Here is a 23,105-nt window from a genome sequence, read left to right on the forward strand (position 1 = left end):
AGAAATGTAGTCCTTAGCTAGACTACGTCTCTGAAACCACTTTTTAAGATGCTGCTACCCATTAGGGAGACTGGGGGACCACACATGAACAGGACTTTAACATATTAAAAATGAAAAAATCTAATAATTATGGCCCAATTTCCCCTATCCCTGATTATATACCAAACTGATACATTACCATGAAGCGAGAAACACAGTCAAACACATACACACCAAAGACCCATGCACATTTTATGAATCAGTTTAAAAATTGCCCAGACTTCAATTACACCCTACAAATCACATTTCAACTTTATCTTGCTTTCGTAATAAATGCTTTGCCTTGCATTCAAGGAAAGGAAAGAAAAGAATAATTTTTAATACCTAATGGAAATACAGCATTTTGTGTGTGACAATAAAACATCTGACTCTCTTTGGACCTGTTCTTACTTAAATATCTTCATGGGAGCTTCGGTCAGCAGTGATAATATTACAACAGTAATATTTCCTATGCACCAGCGGCGGTGACATTGTGTTACAGTATGTATAAAATAATTCACTAACATTTAGAGAACTCCGTTTGCATAATGCATTTGTCAATATGGTTAATGTTGAGGCAAAAGTAAAGGCACCCTGGCCTTTATGACAAAAACATAACTGCTATAAAGTATCAATTAACACATAACACACACACGGTGTTATCACATGGTATTGTGGGTAGTGGAGTCCACAAAACAACAAATGGTAATATTTTCATTAAATCTCAACTTTCTAACTTAGATATTTACTTTTCTGATCAACAGGGAGAATTATGAAAGGAAAGTTAAACACTAAATTATGAATATAGTCAGGGATGTTTAATGGACATTATGTATTGGCATTAATGTTCAGTATGTCCAGATGTGTTTGGTTACGTTCAACATGTCAAGCTGTGTGACGTGGTTGAGCAGCAACCCTGTGGAGCATATTGTCTGTGTCCTGAGTCCCCTGGACTATCTATATGCCAACTCAGAATTAAAGTTTACAATCCATTAAAAATCAAAAGTCTATTGCCGCTCTAATCTGCAACAAACTATGATTTTGAATAGATGAATAGGAACAAATTTACCACTGCTGACACAATGGTAAATATCGCAGGCACATTGTCATAATACTTGTTTTTAATTGGCCAACAAAAGACATATAGTACCACAAACCATACACACTATTGGTTATAATACCTCAAGGGTTAGGGAAAGTATTAAAAAACACACATTTATTGCTAGTACTTTGACCTGTCTGCCGCACAACCAAGTTCTCCCAAATCCATTTCTCAAATTAGGAAAAGGCAAATTAAGATATCAACAATAAGAGGAGTAAAGATGTTGGCAGGGCTAGAACAAGGAAAGGGGACAGGAATACTTACAGGTAACGCGTTAAGAGAGTAGATGTCCTATTGTAACTATAATTGTAACACTCCTATTCATAATTCTGGTGGTCTGTGAATGAAGCTCAGCTTCATGATATAGAGACTAGTAGATTATATGCACTGCAGTAAAATGGATGTGGGTTGTGATGAGCCACTCCCCCACTTCACCTCCAGAGGGAATAAGTGAAGGTATGTAAGGGAAAAATGGAGAGAAATAATTGGAAAAAGGAAAATGGTTGGGAACAAAGACTAAAAACAGGAACAACATAATATCAGATAACTATATAATAATAATAAAACAAAGGATGAGAGGCACTGCAAGTGTCCTCTATTATTACAAGAAGGGTTACACTGATATACAGCTTTTTAAATAAATGCTAGATGTCAACCAGTCAATGTCATCCACCGCCAATGTGATGACTGTGATGCAGTTCGGTAAACTACATTTAATGTTTAATTTATCAAAACTACACTGGATGTCTGTGGGAAGTGCTTCCCCTGAACTAAGTGACTTTTTTCTTTTTCTTTTAAAGTTTTATGCAGCTATGTATAAATAATAAAATTACAAAACCTGCGCAGGATGTCTTTGTTTCCAGATGTTGAAATTTAAAAGCAATTCATCAAAGCCACATTGCACAACTATTTACCTTAAAACAACAGGTCCAAAATCATTTTTATGCTACACTGACTTAGGGAATGTTGCAAGCTTCATGGCACTACCACTGATTTTGGTGAAACTGGATCATATTTTATGGATAAAATGTTTTGGGGTTTTTCCCTCTGATGTCCCTCGGCTGCTCGGCCTCGACTCTGATTTATAGAGTTTCCAGATGGACAGAAAGTGTATTTGTTGCTAAATTAAGGCTTAATGCCAAGGGCTGCTAACTGTAGCTGCCATCAGCTAGTTAGTTTTGCTCGGTTAGCCGTGCTGCCAGGACTGGGACGCTGGCGGGCAACAGACCCGAGCGGGCCCCCTTTCTGTTGGCCTAGTAATTAATATTAGCAAAGTTGTCAACTTGCTTGTTTTTGATCATGGGCTGTGTGAGTCAGAGTTAGTGGGTCACCACTATCAAAGTGTCCTGGTGCAAGACACTGAATTCCAAGTTGTTTCCCAGATGCTGATGATGTTTAACTGTCCACTCCTCCTAATACTTAGAATGGGTTCAATGCACTAATTGAATTCAACTACACTGTACAGTCAATTTGTATGTGATTAATAAGATTAAAGTTTCTTTTCTAAGTTATGTAATCATATCATATGCACATGTACAGCTGAGCATGTTATGACAACAGTGTAGAAGTGAATTAAACTCTGAAACTGTAGGGGCGAAAAATTGAAAACAAATAGAAAACACGCAGTGTTGCTTTAAAAACCAGTATCCAACTTTAAAACGTATACTGTACAAGTAAATACTCATTTAAACCCCTTAAACAGATGTTATTACATAATAAGAGTTATGTTAACTCTTGTCAACCACATCAGCACCGAGTGTTCTCAGTTTGCTGCTCATACCAGTTTAGTATTGCAGAACTGTTTGTTGGAATAAAAAGTTCATTTGACAGGCTTGGCATGGACCATTACTGATAGTAAACAAACCACATGTGATAAATATCACTCTGGTGTGACACGATAAGAAAACAACAACGTACTCCCCTTGTCATATTTTAGAGTATTGGATGTTTGTAAACTCATTGTGCGTTTGTGTGGGGAACTACTGAGGTTACTAAAATACAATGATCCCACACTTTTTTGTAACATTCTTTAAGTTTGTCTCTTTTTGACAATAGCTCCTTTCATTGTGTCTTTCTTTGCTCTTCCTTTCTCAAAGACCTGTCAACCTCTGTCTGAATGACTGAAGGCCGTACCTACAGCTGCAATTCACTGTGAACTGTTAAGCATCAGCGCAGGTTTCTGTTGCAGAGAAGATCATAAGCAGGGTGTGAATAAGCAGAGCTCCATATCACTGTAAACTGTCATTATCAGCGGTGGCTGGAGACTGATGTTGGGCTGCTTCTTGTTCCTGGTGAACCTCTCTGACGGCCAGGATGCGTGTGAGCATGCTTTGTAGAGTGGCGCCATCTAACGGTTGAAAGGTATACCAGTGGGAACTGTTGAGGTCAGAAATGGAAAAGAAATTTGAAAAATATGTCTTCATTAAAGTTTTAGTATAAAGCGATACCTTTGCACATTGTTGTTCACAAACAGCAGAGAAAGTAACATTTTCCCCTTCTATCAGATGGATTAGTTTCAATAGGTAACAGTGTAAGTGACACTTTCAACATTGGGTTTCTTTAATGTTGGAGGACTGAGTCTGACCTTTGAGGGTGCACAAACTGTTCAGGCTGCAGAAAAAACAGGTCGGACCTGCTCTTTACCGACTCAGGGCTGTTAGGAATAAGAGGAAACAGAGAAAACAAAACGTTTGTCCAGTTGTATTAGTTGTATCCTGCCTATACGTGTGTGTGTTTGTGTCTCACCATCTGGAGAGGTAGAACTCATAGAGTCTGACGGGACAATGTAGAGGATTGGCAATATTTTCAAACATCTCTAGGTCTCCCTCGTCCTCTCCCTGCTTTTTTTTGTATCGCTCTAAAAACAAAAAGAAGTACCACAACTCAGTTACTCACTGCTTATTCAGTTATTTGTAACATCACTGTCTATTCCAAACACATAATGCTTTTAGGGAAAATTTATGAATCTGGTTTTGATGACTAGAAATAGGACAATATCAAACATACTGATACCAGATGAAGGCTGATACTAACAGCTTTGGTAGTGAAGTTATTGACACCAGATATATTGTTCTAAATATGGTGAGTTTAAAAATATAAGCCCCTGCTCAAAAGCAGAGCTGCATGGACAAACTACTATCATTCCAACTTTAATTTAAAAAGACATACATGTATTACTGAACAACACCCACCTGTGTGGGGTGTGGCATTGCTGCTTCTCTGGTATCGGAGGTAGTGTACTTTGCCGGCTCGGCTGCAGGGTTTGGAGTGTCGAGTGAAGTTGGTAAAGGAGAGGCTTTGATGCTGCGCCAGCGTGGTGAAGCGGAAGTTCTTTGTGCAGAAAAAGAGCAGTGTGTTGAGCAGCACTATGGGGGAGTAGGCACCCAGCTGCTTACACTCCCATAAATAGGACTCCAAAATACGGGGGGAAACAGTACCACCTTGAGGAGGAAAGAGGAAGAATGGAGACAGCTGAGTAAATTGGAGACTCAAGGTGCCCATAGGTGTTAACTGGCCACCCGTTTAGGGGGCTTCCATGCTTTTTGCTTAATTGCATGCATAGGTGCTGAACAGCTAAATCCACTGTGTTCGCCAGCTAGCTGCACCTTGCTGTTTGGTCCTAGGCAGGTAACGTACAGTGGGCTTCTAAGAGCTTCTTGTTGCTGCTTCTATAAACAAGGCTGACGACAGCAGAGAGACTGAACCAAAACGGTAAAGTTGTAGTCCATGCAATCTAAACAATGACTCGAAAGGCATTAAAACGCTCTGTAGAGCAGAGAGGAACCGTATAGTTGGGTGATTACATTGCAGTATATGTAGTCTTATGATACACTGTTAATATCACGAATTTGATTAGTGCTGCTCTAGAATTGTTGGTAATCTGAATCTAATCCCTGGAATGGCAGACTCCACCACTACCAACCAAAAACGTCTCTATAGAAAGGTAATGGTAAATACATCTATTAAAAAAAAAAAAAATTAGGGTGTGATTTCATGAAAATCAATATATATATATATATATATAAATTAAAGATTATATATTATATATTCAAAGAATATGGAATAATAAGAAATTATACACAGTGACAAACAATTTCAAACAATGCAGAGACCTGGGAACGCATCCAAAACAACAGATGCAAAAAAACACACATACAAACACATACATAAACAGACACACACCCACAGACAAGGGACCAAACACATGCGCAAGTTAAGGCAAAGGCTGCAGCCCAAGGCTACAGCCCGGACAACTTCATGAAAATCTTAAGGATTAGGACTTGATGTAAGTAATCATACCATTAGGTAGTAGTTTAGGTTTCCAGAGGTGCAGCATCCCACTGATCTTAGCGGCAAACTGACTGTACAACGGGTCATTAAAGATGTTTTCTATGCGGCCCTCCATGAACAGATACTTTCCGAAGAGAGGGAGACAGGAAAGAAGGAACCAATAAGAAACACACTATCAGAGACAAGATGGAAACCCGTGACACAATATGTGTGCGTTACCTGCTGTATCCCTAGACAGAGGTAGAAGATGCTGTCTGGGCTGTAGGCCTCTCCATTGGGCCGTCTCACTTCTATTATGAAGCAAGACAGAGCATAGCTGAGCTCAGCAGAGTCACACTGAAGGATGTCTTCTTTAATAGCCACTGGATTGGCTACAAGGGAAGAGAACATGAAACTCAACGAGTATAGAATGAAATAAAAAGATAAACAAACAGAACCAATCAAAGGATCAGAGGAAGAGCTATTCTAACTTAAAACTTGAATATAGTAAAGAGAACCGAAGCTTACATTCTTTCTGGTGCTTGTTTCGTTGTTGGACCCAGCTCTTCCAGGCTTTAACTCCATACAGGTGGTTCAGTGTAGAGGGGGCTGGAGTTACCACTGCACTGCGGTTTGACGAAACAGTTCGCCTTCGACCCTGGATGGATGGAAATACAATGAATACTGGGTAAGGTCGGATATTGTAGCTGTTTTCACAACTAGCATAAAATGCACTTTTAGGCTAAAATTTTGCGTATTTGAAAACTTTCTGGTTCTATAAATTAGTGCTGTCAGTTAAATGTGTTATTAAAGCTGATCCATTTTTTCATGTTGATAAGAGCATTAAAATGAGAAAAAATAATGGGACAAAAAGAAATGAAGAGACATTTAAAATAGATACAAATGTGCGATTAATTGTGATTAAATATTTTAATCGTTTGACAGTGCTACTATAAATACATGTTATATTCAAGAATGTCATAACATCGAAGGACAGGGAGGCACTCTTTGTTAAAAAGGTTTCCTACAGCTAGAGAGCTACAAAGTAAAGTAAGTAAGTACAGTTGCTTTTAAGTCTGAGCCTGATAAAATGGATAAGATAAAAACTGCTGAGTTTTTATACCCGTTTCCGGCCGGAGAAACCTTCTCTGGGTCTCTTCACTCCTCGCTGTGGAGCAGCTGATGTCTGATCCAACGATTCTGTTAAAACACAAACTTTGTAGCGACTACGTGTTATCCATTTTTTTTTTTTTTAACAGATTAATTTGGGTGTTTACTTTAAGTTATAGGATGTCTCACCAGATGGAATGTCAGTCTCCAAGTCCATCATTGGAGAGGAGGGTGGTTGATGCTCAGCACTGGTGGTAGGTGTGTCGCTTGTTTTCGTGGTCCCCTCTGGCTGGGTATTAAGTTGGGTATCAGGCAATTCTGGGCTCTTCTCTGGCTGGGTATGAAGTTTGGGGTCAGTCGACTCTGTGGCCCTCTCTGGCTGGGAAATAAGTTGAGGAACAGTCGACTCTGTGCCCCTCTCTGGCTTGGTATCAAGTTGAGGAACAGTCGACTCTGTGCCCCTCTCTGGCTTGGTATCAAGTTGAGGAACAGTCGACTTTGGGCTCCTCTCTGGCTGGGTATCAAGTTGAGGAACAGTTGACTTTGGGCTCCTCTCTGGCTGGGTATCAAGTTGAGGAACAGTCGACTTTGGGCTCCTCTCTAGCTGGGTATCAAGTTGAGGAACAGTCGACTCTGGGCTCCTCTCTGAACTTACAGTACGTGGCAGGTTGGCTTGTACTGCTTTTTGTGTCTCCTGATCTTCACGTGTTATGGGAGTGACAACCTCTGACTTCATATCTCTACTGTAAGATCTGCTCTGTTCTGTAACAGACACAAAAATAAACATAGGTGAAGTAAAATCTGGGTAATTAAGCTTTTGATATTTCATTGATTAATGTAGCAGACATTCTGTATATCAACCTTTATATGAGTCAAACACATAAAAGCTACAAAAGCTGCCCTCACCTGCACTGTAAACAGGTCTACATTCCTCCACAGCCAAAGGTTCTGACTGGACCGCTGCATCTTTCATGTCCTTTTTCTGTGGTGGTACCACCATAGGTACTGGAATCTGTAACAAACAGCAGAAACAAGTAAACATTTGACTTGCTGCAGCAAATAGTCAATACAATGTACATGAATCATTTTGAATTCATAGATTAACAAATGTTATGGAACATACAGGCACAGGCATGGCCATTGGAACAGGTGTGTGCTGGGTGTACATGTTCATAGGCACTGGAATGAAGACCGGTACTGGGACTGGCACCATCAACACCTTCACCTCTCCTGCAGGGGAACTAACTGAAAACAGAGACGGAGCAGAGGGAGGGGGGAAGGAGGAAATGAGAAGAGAGAGAAGGAGAGATGGGCAAAATATTGAAATGGGTTATATATTAATGAAATAGGAAATAGATAATCAAGAACTTTTTATATTTTCATTGAAAATGGAGAAAAAGAAACAAAATACAGATAAGACATAAAACATCCTACTGTCTCACAAAAAAATGGTGAGAGGAAAATCTAAAGTGACATCTCAGTACATGTGTATTTTCTTTCTTGCTGCTGAAAAGTCCTAACAAAACACATTTTGAAAAGATATACAGGAAAAAGTACATTATCATCATCAAGGCCATGCTGTGTAACTCACTATGTGTTAATCTATAATTATCAAAATGAATAAAAATATGTAGAGCTTTGAGCTCTCCTAATGAATGGGTGTGGCTAACATGATACACATAGAACCTTTGTGTTGTAGCAATCACTAATTACAATTTAAATATTTTTCTTTTTACCAGACAGCTGCAGCACTTGATTAATATCTGAATCTATGTAAATGTATATGCATTCAGATGGATCAACAGGTTCACTTTTTAAGGCATATTCTGTTATAAGGAACACATGAAAAGTAAAACTATTGTTACATCATGATCTGTCGACATGTCTACAGATTCCATGGATTTCTTTACTCCCCCAAAGCAGGCAGCAGTTTGTCTCAAGAAAAACATGAACTTATTTTAAAAAACCAAAAAAAAAAACCTATTCTCACGCTCATTTAACCATCATTTACCCTGCCAGTGTTAAATTAGACACCTGTAGAATAATATCGCCTTCATTTCTACAACTTTGTTTTTATTTTTATCTTTAATTATTTGTTAACGTATTGCATTTTATTAATTTCAGGTACACATCTGTAAAAATGAAGCTTGGCTGGTTGCCTCACCTGTCTGCAGCTTCAAACTGCTGTATGGAAGTTCCTCGGTTATTGAATTTAACTTAACTATGGTCTTGGAGTTTGTGTCTTGGATACAGTCTAACTGTAATAAAGGCAGCTTACTACAGAACACATCTTAAAATGACTGCAAGTGTTTGTTCCTCAAGGATTAAAGGTTTCAACGGTGACTTAGTAAAAGCTACTCAACAGTTCGGTTTCGACTGATGTGTCTATGATTCAAATTGGTGGATCATTATGAACTTGGGTTTTTGGAAGGTAAAATCTAAGAAATGTAACACACACAAACAAAATTGTATTCACAACTTAACTTTATTGACATGTTTTTGCATCAAACAAAACCATAATTTTTAGGTGTTGACAATATTCTTTTAAAACAAACAAAAAGATGTAATTCAACATAATTTCACAATCTCATGTTGGTCAGTGTTTTAGAAATAAGAAACAAAAACATGCAGTTAACAGTGGAGAAGTTACAAAAACAACAGACAGTATGGTTGCAAAACAAGTAAACAGTTAAGTATTTATGAGTGACGTAATACAGGGCTGGAAACAATTTAAATGTCAACCAAGCTCTGACAGCACTTGGATGAACTGAAGTCAACCTTAGTTCACACGACAGCATCAGTAGTGGTACAGCAAGGAATGTTACTTTTAAACATACAACAAAAACTAAAATGCAGCGTAACGGTACAAACAAGATAACTGAACATCCGAATGAATGTCTTTGTCACTCGGACATTCCTTCAATTGATTGCAGATTTTAGTTGATAGGTGCATCTATAGTGACCAGTTGGGCAGCAGGCTGAGACCTTCATTTATAACGTTCACCAAGAATGGAACATTTGATCTCCTATTTGGTAAACTCTCCCTTGTCAATCTAGCAGTGAGAGTAAATTACCTTCACCTAAAATCATCCATTGGGCCAGACTGCCCTTCTGAGGGAAAATTGTTAATTTCCACAAAAAAAGTAGTAGTCTATTTAGCAGCATGGTTGCTTTAATCCAGCTCCATGACGTTTTGAGTTTGATTTTAGCATCAATGTGCCAATTTCAAAAACGTATGAGAAATAGTTTTGACCTAAACAATGTTGTATCCCCTCCATTAGAAACCTTTACAGTGCCATACATTTTTCCAGGGGCTGCATCTGGGCAGGCAGGTAGGCACAATTGTCCTTAATAAATGTAAGGATCAGGTTACATACTGTAGGACAGATGTCGTTACTGCTAGTGAAACAGTTAATGACGTAATGCTATAATCAGCCTGTAATGTAAAGTGGCTGGTAAACGGGATGTGGTGGTGGTAAAAACAGATTTGTACTTATACTCTTGTATAAGAACCCACCAGAAATAAAGTGTCAGCACAGTCCGTTAACACAGCAAACACAAGTCAAGTGATTGAATTATTAGACTCATACTTTTAAAGACACTTGACAAATGTACCATGATTAGGATCCGTTTTAATGCCATGTTCATGTATCGCAACACATATTGAGATAAAAATAAATGTTACTACATTTTTACAGTACAGTGTTGTAAGTACGTGAAGCACTGAAAGGAGAATTCAGATTTTTAAGTTAATCTTGAGCGCTATAAATATGTGTGTACTTTCAATTGAATAAAAGCTTCCACAGAGTTAAAATGGTAGATGCCGGGGCAAGTTTTAGAGGGCCTTTGTGCCTCTTAACAGACACAAAATACAATTAATTGGGTTTTCAACTCAAACATTGTTTTAAATTCACCTACCATGTCTCTATCCAGACGGCAGCTAACTTGCCCCGTTAGCTGCTAGCTGCCGTCCGTGATAAGTGTGTTCAATCAGGCTTCTGTGATAATGTGTATTTGTAGCTCATTCATTTTGTGTGTGATTGATCTGCTGTTGGTGAGTAGGAGGCTCGTCAATTTATGTGGTAGTTCCCTTGACCCCAAAAGCAGCATCCTTGCTTCTCAGAGCAATCTTCACATTGTTTACCTTTTCCTGCTACACCGGGACTTCAGCGCGAGACTACAGCTAGCCTTCTCTACCGCTATCTCTGTGTAAGCCACAGACATCATTTGGCCCGTTTTCATGTAGTCACAGTCACTGATATTATCATAACCACTACAGTGCTAAATTACCTATTTTTGAGAGGGGGCAAAGCTTCCGTTGCAAAGGCATGACCTGTTCTCTAGTAGACATAGCCAGACCACAGGGCACTCACTGGATTGTTTTTAAATCAACACTGCCAAGCCTCCTATTCACCAGCACCAGATCGATCAGACATAAAATGGATGAGCTACAAAAACACACGGAACTGCTGGAGGATCATTAACACAGAAGCCGTACTGAACACACTTATCACAGATTGCAGCTAACAGGGCAAGCTAGCTACCGTCAGGACAGACAGGGTAGGTGAATTTAAACAAAGTCTGAGTTAAAAACACATTGTTCTCACGTAAGGGCCCTGTTCATGTTGCAGACATTGTAATTGACTCAAAGGCACTCTAAAACTTGCCCCAACAACTACCGTTATAGCTCAGTGGAAGCTCGTACAATATATAGCGATCAAGATTAACGTAAAACTTGTCTGGAATTGTCCTTTAAGGAAGCATCTCAATCTTGCCATGACCATTGGTCCATCAGTTAAAGACCTTTAATAAAACCTCCACACTAAATAAATACCCTTTATAGGAAGAGGGCTCAGACAGCCATGAAAATTTGGTAATTGTAAAAAAATACAGAAACTCCCCATTACGCACATAGATTCACTGCACTACCAGTTTGCAGATACACATTCATGAAACTACTGTACACTGATGGGCATAATGCCTTTGCAGTCAATAAGGCTTTGGGTTAAACCTGTAGAAATTTCATTTATGTCCGGGGGTCATGGTAGAAGACAGCTTCTCCTGTCAGCACGTCAGGAGGCTGTGAAGAGAAAAACTCAGGTGATACACTCAGCCCTCTTAAGAAGTCGTCGTCAACAGATCATATCAGTGCATCATTGTAGTTACTCTGATTATAATAGCATTAACATAGCTGAAGTCTCTTACCAACACATGCACACACACACGCACATACACACACAAAAAAATCTCAATGTGTTTTTGTTATTCAGAAGGCTTACTTTGTTTCCAGTTCAGGTGTTCAGGCGTTTTGTAGATCAGCCTGGTGTGGTAGAGTTCAAAACAGGGCACGGGACACAGACTGGGCTCTCCTGAGCAGGTCTTACAGTAATATGACGTCTTACTCCACAATGTCCCACTCGGCTGCTCCAAATGCTCGCCCTCTTTTTTCTCCCAATCATGTGACTGTCCTCCCTTTGCCTCCCCTGACTCTTCTTCTGTCTTCCTCTCTGGCTCCTCCTCATCCTTCTCCATCTTCTGTTTCTTCTTCTTCAACAACTGGTCTTCTTCCTCCATTCTCTTCCTCTTGTATTGTGAGCAGACCTTGCAGTCAGAGTCAGTCTCCCTCCTGCCCAGGAAATGGCGTCCGGTTAGGCGTGCTGGCACGCCATTACACGGCTGAGTTTCTCCCTGAGGTTTTGGCGATGGCAGCGGAGATGTGGAAGCTTGCGCAGTCGGCTGGTCAGGTTGCGAGGAGCTATCTAGCAGAGCTGGTTCAATTTTTGAAACAGCTAGTTGTGAACAACGAATAATTGAATTAACCAAAAAAAATGAATGAAAATATATTAGATGCTGTGTAGGGTTGTGACAAACACCCTACAAAAGGCACACCAGCCATGCGCTAAGGGAAAATGGCCACTTCAATCAGTGCTGCTAAAACTAGGTATTACATTCAGTGTCTCCTCTGTTGATTTTACCATGGCGGCCCGCCACGGTATAAGAAATATGGCAGACGCATAACAGGGTTTCCGCTATGTATACTGAGCACCGCCACTCCTTCAGCTGTTTATGAAAAGTCGTTATTACACAACTCTGCAGAGCCGTCTGCTCTACTGAACTCAAGTGAACCGTCATCCGCTCTCTCTGACCCTTTAGGGTGAGCAACTGGAACAGTGACAGGACATCACTCGCAAAATCATGGCAACCAAATAAACAACAGGGCAAGTATTACTTGTCACTCAATCTTAGGCAAAGTGACAAACTGCGACAAAGTCTCAACATGAAATCTGCACTCACGCGGGTCCTGTGAAATATGACAGCTACAGTTTATTGGAAAATAGCATTGTGGACACTGAATTTGATGAATTTACTGTTTATCAGACACCAGACGAGACAAGAAGCGAACGTTAGCGAATGCTGCCTTCCCTCTGCCTTTGATTCCCCGCTGCAGGAAAAAGGTAGTGAGCAAAGAACGTTCACTCAACTTTGTGTTGTTGAACTGAGCTCTTTTATGAAAAGAGCAATGAGATAATGTTTTCTGTGTTTTAGTGCAATATAAATAAAATTGAATTGGTGTTAAATCATTGGTTTCAGGTAAGGCACCGTCTATTTCCTAGATAATTTCAAGGTAATGGTCTGTGGCTAACATTAGCAGATAAGCCCGTTATTGTTCATATTTTGGCACAATGTTTCTGACCGTAGTGGTCATGGGGACTGTAAGTGTGATGAGAAACTACACGCTGTTGTCAGCTACCTTTACCTTTTGACGTCAAACACCCCCCCACCCCCCCGGTGCGGCTGAATAAAATTGTAGAGGAAACACTGACATCAAATTATTATTGTTATGATTAACGTTTGCTGTGAGTATTAGTTAGGTCAAGATCTGTAACACAATTTAGTATCATTAGTGTTAACCATTTTTATATTTTAACTTTTTTTTTTCCATTTTCAAAATGTACGTTTTTCCTGCAGAATGTTTTCTTTGTCTTGGCAGAAAAGCCTGATGTTCAATTCCTAAGATCAATATTAGTCCAGTAAATCACTGTCCACCTTGTGCTGACTCTAAGAATAACAAAGCTCAAGCAAGGTCAATATTTTAGTCCACAAAAGCACGAAGTTAAATTCAACTTCTTAATTCTAATTGGCTCATCTGACTTGTGTCATAGGAAAATATTAAAATGTTTTAAGTATCACGTTGTGAAACTTAACCTTCCACCACTACAAGGGGTTTGGTTCAATCAATAAACACAAGGAGATGTTTGGGAACAAATATTCCCCTCATTGAGCAGGAACTAAATTCTTTTGTTGCAATGTTTCATTTATATGTTCTTTTAATTGTGAAGTGCATTAAGACCATGTTTATTGGTGATTTAAGATTTTAAATTAATGTAATTGACTGATTTACTGTAGGTCCAGCACCATTTATGTACAAAAGATACTATTAAAAAGCGGCAACATTATCTTAAACTAGCCAGATTTAATATACTTCAAACGTGATGTTTCAAATGTCTGTATTGGACTGTCAGGAAGCTGCTGGACTGCACGCAGTCCACATGCAGTTTGCTTACCTAAATCCAGCTGTGCAGCCAATCTGTGTGAACAAAATGTAACAAAGCTAAACTACCCAAACCTGTTCAAAGTGTTTTTGTAGTTACCTGCTAATTCAGTGGAAGGTGCAGGCAGCTGGCACATGCTCTCTTGGTCCATAGTGAAGGGCCGACACAGAACCGACTTGTTCTTCATTTGACGTCGACGGGACACAGGCACTCCCATGGCATCAGTCTGAGTACTGGCCTGGAAAGGGAAATTAAGAACAAAAACAGCAGAAATAAACAAAGAAGATCTACACGCACACACGCACACACACAAAAAAACAGACATGCGTCAAGACCAACAGACGCATGTAAGGTCTAGCTTGAAACACACACACACACACATACAGTACGTACATGGTCTAGGTTCTTGCCGTCAACGTTGGAGGTTGGAAGTGCTCCTACAAAAGAGAAATAAAAATATAACACCACTGCATTAAACCCCACTGTGTAAAAAATGGACATCATAAATATATAAAAATAACTGATATAACTAACCAGTAGGGCTGCACGATTAATCTAATCGCAATGTGGATTACATAACTAAAATTTGACTAAACCAAAAGGTGTGCTGAGTGCATGATCACAAGTTTTATCCAGATACAAATTATATTGATTCTTCGGAAAACTATATATTTGCGCATATCTTAAAGTCTGCCACAACACGCTTTCGATTAGAACCTGCGATCATAATGAGACAATATCAAATGCCTATTTAATTTATTTATTTTTATTTGACAATTGTATTACTGAGCTCTTCCAGACATTTACATTAAAACAATAATTATTTTTAATAAAAAATAAAGTGGGAATCTAATATAAAAGGGAAATATTATTGCGTTTATCCAATGCAAGGTACCTACTTGACTCTACTCGCCTTTTTTGGTTTTCCATTACAAAAAAAAAGTACCTGGTACCTGCTAACAGGTACTTTTTAGTACCACCTCATCGAATCAACATTATTGTGACAGACGGTGGGTGTCCTGAACAAACCTGCCGTGTTTATATAGTTTAGCCAGCTTCTTTTGAAACTAAATTTGTCTTCTGGCAACATGCCAAGAATCGAAAACAACGCACCTTCAATGTTCTGTGTATGTGTGTGTGTGTGTATTGCATTAGGTCACAGCAGTTTCCTGCTATGACAACCAGCCACGGCTCGCCTCATAAATGAGGCGGTAATAATCTGCTATGGAAAAAAAGAGGACAGGGCACCGCGGGTGAGTTGAGTCAAGCAGGTACCATTAATGGAACATTGCCATTACAGACGATATGTATGGATATATTTACTTTGATATGATAATGTTGGATCGTGGATCATTGAAATGAGATATCAATCCAGATCAATGTAGCGTTACAGCCCTAGTTATAACACTTTTCACTTACCGACAGCATTAACAATAAATAAAGCCACAGTGCGTTAAGAAGCTTAATTTATTGTTCACTGTTAACTCACTTTATATCGTCTCTTTCCTCACAAAGCTTCAACGCTAGGTCCGAAACCCCTCTCCAGTCGCTCCCCTTTCAAACACTAACATCACTCACTCAGCACCTGCTATATTTGCTCTCACCAATGCCTCATTTATGGTTGTGCACTGAATCTGCCCTCTGAAGTACGCCCCCCCCATGGATAAGTGCTATCCTTGTAATGTCTACAAAATATATGAACTGTCAGTCTGTTGAGGCAGTAGTGTGTGTCGTGTATGGTCAAGTGAGTTTGAGAAGAGGATTTCAGACGACGCAGACTTTAAGAAGCTGTACAAAGTATATTTTTAACTTAATCACTAGTTATTATATTACAACCATCTTAAATGTCATTGTTCATAAGGGAATAGGAAAATATGTATTTGTTGGTCTATTTATTTCATTTGTACTGTTGAGCAAAGCAAAAATGTCTATTTTGAAAAGATTGCTTTTTGTTATTTAATTTAGTAAAATATGAAGCTTTATGTTTAAGTTGAGAAATAAAAATTTCAAAAGGATTTTTAGTATTTTGTAATTATTTTCTGGATACTCAAGCAAGCAGATGTTCATGTTACCATTATATCACAATCACAGTAATGTCAATCGCAATGGCAATCTGACTTTTTATCATAACCGTGCAGCCCTACTAACCAGTAAGAGCAGTATCTGCTGACACACTGGGCTGAGTGGCAGAGCCATTGGCCAATGACACGACACCAGCTATGACTGGATTCATTTTTGAGGAGTGGTGCGGCTGGGTTGGCGCTGAAGGAAGAGAGAAACATACCAAAGTTAGATTTTGGTCATTTAACATGTGAGATTACTACTTTTCCTTTTCCCCCTCTATTCTTTTCTCACTGGATGAACTCCAAAACGTGACGATGGTGCTCACTTGTGGTGATTGGGCGTGACACAAAGTAGCGCATGACACTTCGTGCTGACAAAGCTCTGGGCAGCATGTACACAAAACATCCCCTGTACCAACAACATCGCAAATGATAAAAACGAATGAAAACATTTTCCACATGGCTGAATAGAAATACAAAAGGTTTCTATAGTGTCTTGATGACAAGATATAGAAGTTAAAAGTTTACCACAGCATAGCTACCACAACTGTCAATTTGGAAAGGGCTTAACAATGATTAAATACTACAAATGTTTTTGTCTTAGAAATTTGACCCTTGCACACGGTTTTTTATCGATGGAAGCCATGTGTAACATTTTGGTTGCCTTCAAATTATTTTTATTCAGCTTTTGAACTAATGACACCAAACAGCCTGCAGTTCATTTGTTTCTTTAAATCCATTTGGTTTAAAGCCTTTTTGTAGCCAGAATTATCATGCCAATTTAGACAGTCAATGTGAATTAGGGATGCACTTTTATAACCGAGCAAGCAAGCTAGTGTTAGCAATGTAACTTGAGCGTCACCCTCTTGTCCAAATATGGTCACTTCTGGTTTAAAAAACAAGATAGCAAAGGCCAAAATGTCAAACTTAAAGCTTCAAAATTGTAGTTTACAAACTTTAGGGTGACGTCATGGTGGCTTCGTCCACTTCTTTTAAACAGTCTATGGTAAAATACCTACTTAAGTGTTATTTTAACCAGAATGAGCTTGCTGGCATGTAGACTGCTACTCAACATCCTACTGTACAACACTGATTTGATAACACAATTTACCATATGGTGCTTGTGGGGCCGCTCCAGTACCGTTACTGCTGGTGTGTTGGCTCGTCTCAAAATGCAGGTGGCAGTACTGCAACAGGCAGGGCAGGTTGCAGAAATTACGGACTGAACCCAGACATTGCAGCTTCTCAGTCATATAGCTTTGTTTTCTACAGCTGTCACATCGACCCATCTGGACAGGAGAGGAGGAGAAGGAGGGAAGAAAAGACAGGATGAGAGAGAAGAAAAAAGAAGAAATTAACCACCTTGAACAAACAGTAAGGCAATCGCCTTGATCTGATGGCATAAAATGTACATTTTAGTGGGATGTCTCTTTACCCCATAGTAGAGCACAGTGTACTGGGACATGCAGTGGGGTTTACAGAACTCCTCCATCTTTCCACCATAGTGACTGTGCAGCATCTTCTGGCCAATGCCGGAGCAGTAGGTGCAGGGTCGCCAGGGATGATCCTTGTTACGAGATGTAATATCATGTTTGAAGAGAAGCTTACAGTCTGGAACACAGAATGGGTGGGGAAAAATATTATGTAAACATAACAAACATATGTTTCAGCCCATGAGTCGTTATGGGCTGACTAATAATTTAAAAGTATGTGTACCAAGTTGACTGGCATTAATCAGACGTTCTGCATTTGCAATTTTATACTTCAATCAAGGCTACAATTATTTTCCATTGAGCCATAGGAATACCAGAAACAAAAGCAGAGGAAAAGATAATAGGAAAAAGCCATTTCTGTGTTAACTCACTCTCACTGCAGAAGATCAGGTCCTGTTGGTTGTAACTGATGATGTCAAAGGGCACTTTCTCCTGTTTACAGAACTCACACACCATCAGGATGTTCTTCTGGGTTTTATACTGATCACTGCAAGTCCTACTGCAGAACATAGAAATACGACCCTGCAGGAATGAATTAGTATTAGTGTAATTATCCTCATAGTTAGGTGATGAATTTAACACCCATCATGCAGCTAGTTGTAAGGGTTAAGTCTCTGAATATACTGAGAGTCTGTATGCACATGTGAGCTGTGCTCCTTACTTGGTTACTGAATAGCAGCGGCTTTGTGTTGAATTGTTTGCTGCACTGATGGCAGTTCAGCTTGGAGGGGTCACTGGGCCCGCCTTCTGCTGGTTTCAAGGGGTTATCAGCAGGTGCTCTGGCCTGCGCTTGCCCAGGGACAGAGGGGGAGGACATAGTTGGGTAGTGGGGCACCAGTGGGGGCACTGAGGTATGACTGGGATGGTGGCCCGGGTAGGGCACTGAAGATGGGTAGTCCTGAGGGATGGGAGGAACTGAGCTTGCTTTGGTGGCATCTCTGAGGGAGGAGTCCCTGAGAACAGAAGTTCCATTGGTCAGGTCTGGCTGAGAGGTGTCCCCGGACTTCTGTACATGGATTGAAAATAACAGCAATGTCAAATCTAGGCCAACAGATGCTTCATCATGATCTTATGTTCGATACAAAAAAAGCTTCTATGCTACTGGGGCCTTTACCCTGTATATAGAAACACAGTCATAGGAGCAGAAATTCCGAATGGTGCCGTCCACCATGGCCAGATGATACTGAGGAACAGCGGACACCCTGCACTGGCAGCAGGGGAATGCAGCACCTTAAAAGGAAAGGGGTAACATAAAATTAATTAACTTGTAATAATGAACCATGCATTCACTGGATTTGGTTGTGATATAGGCTGCAGTGATGTAACTTAAGATGCCACTAAAGTTTTAAATTCATTATATTTTTCCAAGTTCTGCATTTAAGTATGCGTTTATATGCTAACCTTGGCACGTGAGTGTGTGTCTTCGTGGTGTGTACTACCTGTGAGAATGTGTGGGGGTGGTCGACTCTGTTCCACACAAGCAGATGAACAGTATAGCTGAACTTTGCCCCTTTGGTCTCTTTCGATAAGGGTGGAAGACACTACAGCCATTTTGTGACAGTAGGCACACGTAACAGTCTTTCTGCAGGTCTGTGCAAAAAAACACAATTAGTATTGAAGAGGTTTACATTTGCTACATAAACATCAAGGGGCTGCGTGTGATTTTCTGCGTTTACATGATTTATAGCTACTCAAACTCAAACCATATTGCATTTGGAGCCACTAATATGATAAAACGGCTAGTATAGCCAAATAGTTCCCATGTTTCTGTCATAAATACTGAACCAAACAAGACTTATAAAAACAATTTTACAGACATACCTGTTTGTAGGTGCCAATACAGGTCGGACCACAGAAGTTGAGCTGCGTTCTTTCAATTGTGAGCGTCTGACAGGAGCCTGAGCTGCTACTACAGTAAAGTCCGCAGCCTTCACAGCAGTTCATGGCCAACTGCCGCATCTTGCGCCATGTAACAAAACAAGCATTACTACAGAGTCTGTGCAGACGACCCTGATGGGTGACCTCATGCTCAATCTGCTGTAGAGATGATGATAGTCAAACACAAGGAGGAGAAAGCGAATTAGAAGGTAGCAGAAGTACACAGAGAACCTGAGCCCATACTGTTAACTTGGCCTATTAGGCATCTTCACCAAAACCTGTCTTTGCTGTTGAAGCTAGTCTTCTGTGTCTCTCTTACCCTATTGGAAACTCTGCAGACGCTGCAGAAGGGTTTTTCAGGTGGACGCTCCGCTGGTTTCTCAGGCGGTTTCTCAGGTTTCTTCTCCACTCGTTTGTCAGGCCATTTATCAGGAACCTTGTCAACAGTTTTCTTCTTGTGTCTAAAGACAGACAAACAGAACTGGCCACAGAAGTAAAAGTAGGTGTTGCCGTCTGATGGAATCGTGATCATGTCCCTGGGCTGAACAATCTCCCTGCAAAAAGAACAGCACAAGGAAAAAAGGAGAGAAGCTGAAAAATCCAGGATGATGGCAGGATGGCAGGGGTTGGAACATACAAAGTGGCAAAAATGACAAAACATTGAATATTTGAAATTAAATAGACAATATTCTATATTTATTATGCTTTTAACCTTGCCTGAACAAAGTAAATACAAATACATTTTTTAAGACGACTGTAATAATAACAATATTAATAATAATAATAATAATAATAATAATAATAAAGGAGGAGTTATATTGCTCAGTGTCCAGTTTGGAACTTTAAAAATACTAAACTCCCACACGACCAAAAACGAAAAAAAGGTTTTTATATCTGTTTTTTAAGTGGGATTTAGGACTCTGACATGGTGGCCACTGAATAGACAATTTTTCAATTACACTACAATATAATTATATGGTCATACAGTATATTATAATGAAAACAAATGCAGTGTTCCATGAAACTTGCTGCCTTAAGGCACCCTTTACACTCCCATATTTGACTGTTGCAAAATCCACTCTTCTATAGTCATCTACATAAGTTTACGTGGTAAACGAATACACCTCACATAAACCGACTGCCAGTTTATTGGAGCTAAATGTAACCCAGATTTAAGTTTATACTGATGTCAGATGGAAACTAAGATGTACCTGCTGCACTGAAAACAGGATCGGTTCTTGTTAGCTGGAGGCAGATGACCAGTCAGACAGACTGTGGAGCAGAAGAGCTGCGTTGAACCTTTTCTTTGGAATGCTGTTTGGCCTTTCAGAAGAACCTACAACCATTACAGAACCATGAAACAGCCACCCGACTGAAGTAAAATGCCACATCAACCACAAAAGTCCTGACACATTAAACATAGTTTCTGCTTATCATGCCATAAATAAAATAAAAATAGCTAATAACTATAGACACTATGAATCTGTCAGTATTTCATGTTAATAGACATTACAATATATATATATATATATATATATATATATACATACATACATACATACATACATACATATACATACACATATACACATATACACACACACACACACACACACACACACACACACAGTATATATTAACAATTTACCCTTAATACTACGCACATCTATGTAGAGGGGTCGTGTTAAGCAGCATAAAGTTACAACAGTACCTTAGAGCAGCCACTGCAGCGAACGCTACCAGGAACGGAGGGTGGAGGAGGGCGTGGGGGTGCTGGTACCAGAGCTGGTAGTGAACTGGGGATTGGAGCTGGTGGTCTGAGAGGGAGGGGAGCTATAGCTTGTAGGACATGCTGTCCTCTACCTGGGATAAAAATGGCCGTCGGAGTAGGAGCTGGGACTGCAGCTGGCACTACAGTGGATAAGAGGAACAAGAAAGACAAATAAAGGAACAACATTTTTTGATCACGGTTAATAATAAAAACTCACACATGGAAAATCTGCATTTCTGAACCGCTGGCTGCTGACACAGATGTATCTATCAAACATTAACAGGGCGCTGCCGGGGAACCAGCATGCACAATAATACCACCGCCCCCGGAACTGGAATATGTTAACTGAATGCAGTCGTTATTCATGTTTTAACAGTGTTTTTCCAGCTATAATTTGTCAGTGTCTGACATTAAATGATGGTATGACCATACCAGGTATGACCATACCAGGGGTTTTCCACTGTCAGCCCAGTCAATCCGGTGTGCTTACAAGTACAACCAGGTTTTCTCAACATTAACTTTACATTTTTTATGCAATTTCGCAAAATATTATTAAAGTGTAAATATGTCTTGTTATGCATGCTTCAAGAAATGACTGCCACTGACGGAAGGTGAAAGTAGATATTTCTTTGGTTGACCACCACGGGTATGGTCCTTTAAACATGACCAAACTTGTTTTTTTAAGCGTTATGGTTCTGGTTTGAAATCCGTTTGTGGGTGGGCTTTGGTTGCATGCAGCTTAACAATCCGTGTGGAGCGTAAAAGAGGCGGAACACAGACAAAATGCACTCATGGAACCCATCAGCCATCATCTGACCTTGATTGCTTTTCAGTCACTTTTTAAAAATATGATTATCTGCATTAATATGCCAGTATCTGTCTAAAGAGACGTTTGTTAACTCCAACTCCATCTCACGTATCAAGTTGCTAATTGGACGCAGCACACGTTAGAAGTCTTGGACCGGATTTCAGCTGGCTACACTGGAAACTCTGAAATATTGGCTAAACTGCCTTCAGACCCGTGGCAGACGGGTTCCGAGATCGCTTCCTGCTAAAGCATTCTTCTAACTTACAAAACATGAACAGGAAACAATATGACCACTACAAAATGTCAGGTCTGATGTTAAGAGGAGAGAAACATGTCAAATAGAACTGATAAATGAACCTACCGGTAGGAGATGCAAAGGTGTTCCCTCCACCTACAGAGTAGACAGAGCTGATCCTCAGCTCCTCCTGAAATATGAACATAATAAAATAAAATGCTATAAAACAATCGACTCAAGGTGCAAAACTTACTTTTTGTTTTGTTCATCATCGATGAAATACCAAAATATTTTCACCAGGCCATTAAACTACCTAATGGTCTTAAAAAACAGCTGATCTCTCTCCATCCCTGATTTGTGAAGCACCACTTCTCTGTAATTTTTCTTTTAACCTTACTTCCATTGTACTTTTTCCTTTTTCTTTTAATGCTAGGTCCATGTACTCCAAAATTGTTCCGCCAGCAGCAACATACTTGCAGGCTCATTTTTTCACGGTTAGTGGGATTTTCTCCTCTGCAATACAGGCTAGTACCACTTGTAATCAGGATGGTTAAATCCCACAATTATACAAATAAACAGCAGGTGCATACATTCTCTCCTCACACCTACCTCCTGATGCTCCAACTCCTCTTTGATTTGTCTGATGGAGCTCTGAGGCAGTAAAGCAGCGTCGTAGCCCTCATCAATGGGCTCATCTTTAATATTGATACTAGGAGAAATTGGGGGGTTACTGTCCGCCATTGGAGCTGCATCTGACCTCTGAAACAATAAAGTATTCTTAATTATCTAACAAAGGTTCAACAAT

The 23,105-nt window shown here is 39.8% G+C and overlaps 1 protein-coding gene and 2 long non-coding RNA genes across 9 annotated transcripts in view; 2 read left to right on the forward strand and 1 right to left on the reverse strand.

Moving 5' to 3' along the window:
• LOC117935950 lies at window positions 1-17,737 on the forward strand. Its single transcript, XR_004654851.1, has 3 exons — window positions 1-196; window positions 4,592-4,595; window positions 17,726-17,737. It is a non-coding gene; the product is annotated as an uncharacterized LOC117935950 (long non-coding RNA).
• Window positions 3,004-23,105, reverse strand: part of LOC117935942 (zinc finger MYM-type protein 4-like) — a 24,727-nt gene continuing 4,625 nt past the window's right edge. For 3 of the 7 annotated variants that reach the window (XM_034858605.1, XM_034858612.1, XM_034858607.1), the window contains 26 exons: window positions 22,910-23,059; window positions 22,427-22,490; window positions 21,198-21,397; window positions 20,698-20,822; window positions 19,806-20,040; window positions 19,430-19,645; window positions 19,048-19,198; window positions 18,723-18,838; window positions 18,270-18,614; window positions 17,980-18,130; window positions 17,551-17,726; window positions 17,227-17,404; window positions 16,201-16,314; window positions 14,446-14,489; window positions 14,152-14,290; window positions 7,623-7,762; window positions 7,406-7,511; window positions 6,689-7,261; window positions 6,513-6,589; window positions 5,918-6,047; window positions 5,630-5,781; window positions 5,420-5,534; window positions 4,312-4,560; window positions 3,866-3,977; window positions 3,705-3,773; window positions 3,004-3,496 (listed from right to left, as the gene is read on the reverse strand). In XM_034858605.1, coding sequence (XP_034714496.1) covers window positions 3,349-3,496; window positions 3,705-3,773; window positions 3,866-3,977; window positions 4,312-4,560; window positions 5,420-5,534; window positions 5,630-5,781; window positions 5,918-6,047; window positions 6,513-6,589; window positions 6,689-7,261; window positions 7,406-7,511; window positions 7,623-7,762; window positions 14,152-14,290; window positions 14,446-14,489; window positions 16,201-16,314; window positions 17,227-17,404; window positions 17,551-17,726; window positions 17,980-18,130; window positions 18,270-18,614; window positions 18,723-18,838; window positions 19,048-19,198; window positions 19,430-19,645; window positions 19,806-20,040; window positions 20,698-20,822; window positions 21,198-21,397; window positions 22,427-22,490; window positions 22,910-23,059 — 4,275 coding nt within the window. In that variant the 3' untranslated portion in view covers window positions 3,004-3,348. The remainder of the gene's footprint in view (window positions 3,497-3,704; window positions 3,774-3,865; window positions 3,978-4,311; window positions 4,561-5,419; window positions 5,535-5,629; window positions 5,782-5,917; window positions 6,048-6,512; window positions 6,590-6,688; window positions 7,262-7,405; window positions 7,512-7,622; window positions 7,763-14,151; window positions 14,291-14,445; window positions 14,490-16,200; window positions 16,315-17,226; window positions 17,405-17,550; window positions 17,727-17,979; window positions 18,131-18,269; window positions 18,615-18,722; window positions 18,839-19,047; window positions 19,199-19,429; window positions 19,646-19,805; window positions 20,041-20,697; window positions 20,823-21,197; window positions 21,398-22,426; window positions 22,491-22,909; window positions 23,060-23,105) is intronic. The other 4 variants (XM_034858611.1, XM_034858606.1, XM_034858608.1 and 1 more) reach the window with 4 other exon arrangements.
• The window catches only part of LOC117935952, an 11,810-nt gene continuing 9,789 nt past the window's right edge, over window positions 21,085-23,105 (forward strand). Inside the window, exon 1 of the long non-coding RNA XR_004654853.1 lies at window positions 21,085-21,115. This is a non-coding gene — a long non-coding RNA (uncharacterized LOC117935952). The remainder of the gene's footprint in view (window positions 21,116-23,105) is intronic.

Source organism: Etheostoma cragini, chromosome 20, assembly GCF_013103735.1.
Source record: "Etheostoma cragini isolate CJK2018 chromosome 20, CSU_Ecrag_1.0, whole genome shotgun sequence".
Taxonomy (NCBI): Eukaryota; Metazoa; Chordata; class Actinopteri; order Perciformes; family Percidae; genus Etheostoma; species Etheostoma cragini.